This window comes from Ammodytes marinus (genome assembly GCF_949987685.1).
Source record: "Ammodytes marinus genome assembly, contig: scaffold_50, whole genome shotgun sequence".
In the NCBI taxonomy this organism is placed as follows: Eukaryota; Metazoa; Chordata; class Actinopteri; order Uranoscopiformes; family Ammodytidae; genus Ammodytes; species Ammodytes marinus.
The window spans coordinates 107,654-110,153 of NW_027648586.1; the positions used below are offsets into that span (position 1 = coordinate 107,654).

Genomic DNA, 2,500 nt, shown 5'->3' on the forward strand with positions numbered 1-2,500 from the left:
GACAGACAGACAGACAGACAGACGGACAGATACACACACACACACACACACACACACACAAATACATCTTCACCTCATCACTTGATATTGTGGAAAGACTTGAGGCAGTGGTGGATGATGCCATCTTTAGTAACTAGCTTCTTGTCCTTGAAGGCCACCGTAGCTTCTGTAAATTCTCCCCAAAAGGGAGGGGTTAGCAAGGGAGCGCTGACATCTACAATCTCACCACTAGATGCCACTTAATTCTCCAAAATACACACCTATTAAAGCACCATTCTACCTAACTAACCTATTCTCTCCTGTGATTGGTCTATTTTACCAGTAACTAACCTATGCTCTCCTGTGATTGGTCCTGTGATTTAAACCTGGGTTTTATTTCCTAGCAGATTTTGTAGAAAGTAATTATAATATCCATAAGTACATTTAATTTAGTGCATAATAGCTGAATTTTTTTTTTTAATTATTATTTTTTCCCTTTGAAAGGGTCTCATATATGTCCATATTTCTGCATATTTTGGACCTAGGCCTAGTGCCGCCATCTTGAAAGTGTCATAGTTGGAATGTCATCAGGTGCATTGTTTATAATTTAGAATTGTTCTTGTCCTTGAAGGCCACTGTAGCTTCTGTTATTATTCTAAAGGGTTGGGGTTACCCAGGGAGCGTTGCATTCTAGAACTTTGTAGAACTTTCTTGATGATGTCATATTACACACTGCACCTTTAAGGCAAGTCAAGGCAAGGCAAGTTTATTTATATAGCACAATTCAGACACAAGGCCACTCAAAGTGCTTTACAGGGGCAAGATTAGAATACATAAAACACATTAGAAGACAAGAAGTAGAACATTTAAATAAAATAAAAGGTACAGGTTAAAAAGGAAACAGAAAAGTCTTCAGACTCGATTTAAAAGAGCTGAGAGTTGCAGCAGACCTCAAGTTCTCTGGGAGTTTGTTCCAGAGATTTGTTGCATTAACCAGAAACTAACCTATGCTCTCCTGTGATTGGTCTAATTAACCAGAAACTAACCTATGCTGTCCTGTGATTGGCCGGCTGTGTTTGCAGGGAGCATCTGTCGCTAGGCGGAATCTCCTGGTGGATCCGCTGCTTCATCATCAACGTGATCCTGTTCCTGCTGCTCTTCTTCCTCACCACGCCGGCCATCATCATCTCCACCATGGACAAGTTCAACGTCACCAAGCCTGTGGAGTATCTCAACGTAAGAATACTACACACTGCTCCTTTAAAACACCTAGCTAAAGACAATACTACACACTGCACCTTTAAAACACCTAGCTAAAGACAATACTACACACTGCACCTTTAAAACACCTAGCTAAAGACAATACTACACACTGCTCCTTTAAAACGCCTTTAATAACATGTTAAACAGCTTTAAAACACCTTTAAAACACATAACTAAAGACAATACTACACACTGCACCTTTAAAACGCCTAGCTAAAGACAATACTACACACTGCTCCTTTAAAACACCTAGCTAAAGCCATCATCATCTCCACCATGGACAAGTTCAACGTCACCAAGCCTGTGGAGTATCTCAACGTAAGAATACTACACACTGCTCCTTTAAAACACCTAACTAAAGACAATACTACACACTGCACCTTTAAAACACCTAACTAAAGACAATACTACACACTGCTCCTTTAAAACACCTAGCTAAAGACAATACTACACACTGCTCCTTTAAAACACCTAACTAAAGACAATACTACACACTGCACCTTTAAAACACCTAACTAAAGCTATCATCATCTCCACCATGGGCAAGTTCAACGTCACCAAGCCTGTGGAGTATCTCAACGTAAGAATACTACACACTGCAGCTTTAAAGCAGCTTTAATACACATGTTAAACAGCTTCAAAACAGCTTTTAATACCTTTTAAACACCTAACTAACTAACTCAGTCACTAAGCCTGTGGAATATCTCAACGTAAGAACTTTAATACTACACACTACGCCTTAAAGAGATGTGCGTAAAAAAGAAAAAAGCCCCAAAAAAAGTGTCTAAAAATCACAAACAAAAAAAATTAAAAAACATATAAAATATTTTAAAAAGAGCAAAAGAAGTTTCCGGTCGAGTAGATGAGAACTACACGGACATTTCTCTGCTTACTGCAAAACAACAAGCTTTCAGTCAAACTGTCCAATATCTCAATACGATGCAATATAGAGTATTACTTATTTACCTGTGTGTGTGTGTGTGTGTGCGTGTGTGTGTGTGTGTGTGTGTGTGTGTGTGTGTGTGTGTGTGTGTGTGTGTGTGTGTGTGTGTGTGTGTGTGTGTGTGTGTGTGTGTGTGTGTGTGTGTGTCTGTCTCTTGCAGAACCCCATAGTGACTCAGTTCTTCCCCACTCTGCTGCTGTGGGCCTTTTCCTCTCTGCTCCCGACCATCGTTTACTACTCGGCTTTCTTTGAGAAGCATTGGACCAGGTAACACACACACACACACACACACACACACACACACACACACACACA

General features: G+C 40.1%; 1 protein-coding gene across 1 annotated transcript in view; it reads left to right on the plus strand.

The window, feature by feature from the left end:
• LOC307270323 (CSC1-like protein 2) overlaps positions 1-2,500 on the plus strand; it is a gene marked incomplete at both ends in the record, with an annotated part of 15,414 nt that overhangs the window by 1,918 nt on the left and 10,996 nt on the right. The window contains 2 exons of the mRNA XM_080054212.1: positions 1,062-1,215; positions 2,346-2,452. Coding sequence (XP_079910338.1) covers positions 1,062-1,215; positions 2,346-2,452 — 261 coding nt within the window. The remainder of the gene's footprint in view (positions 1-1,061; positions 1,216-2,345; positions 2,453-2,500) is intronic.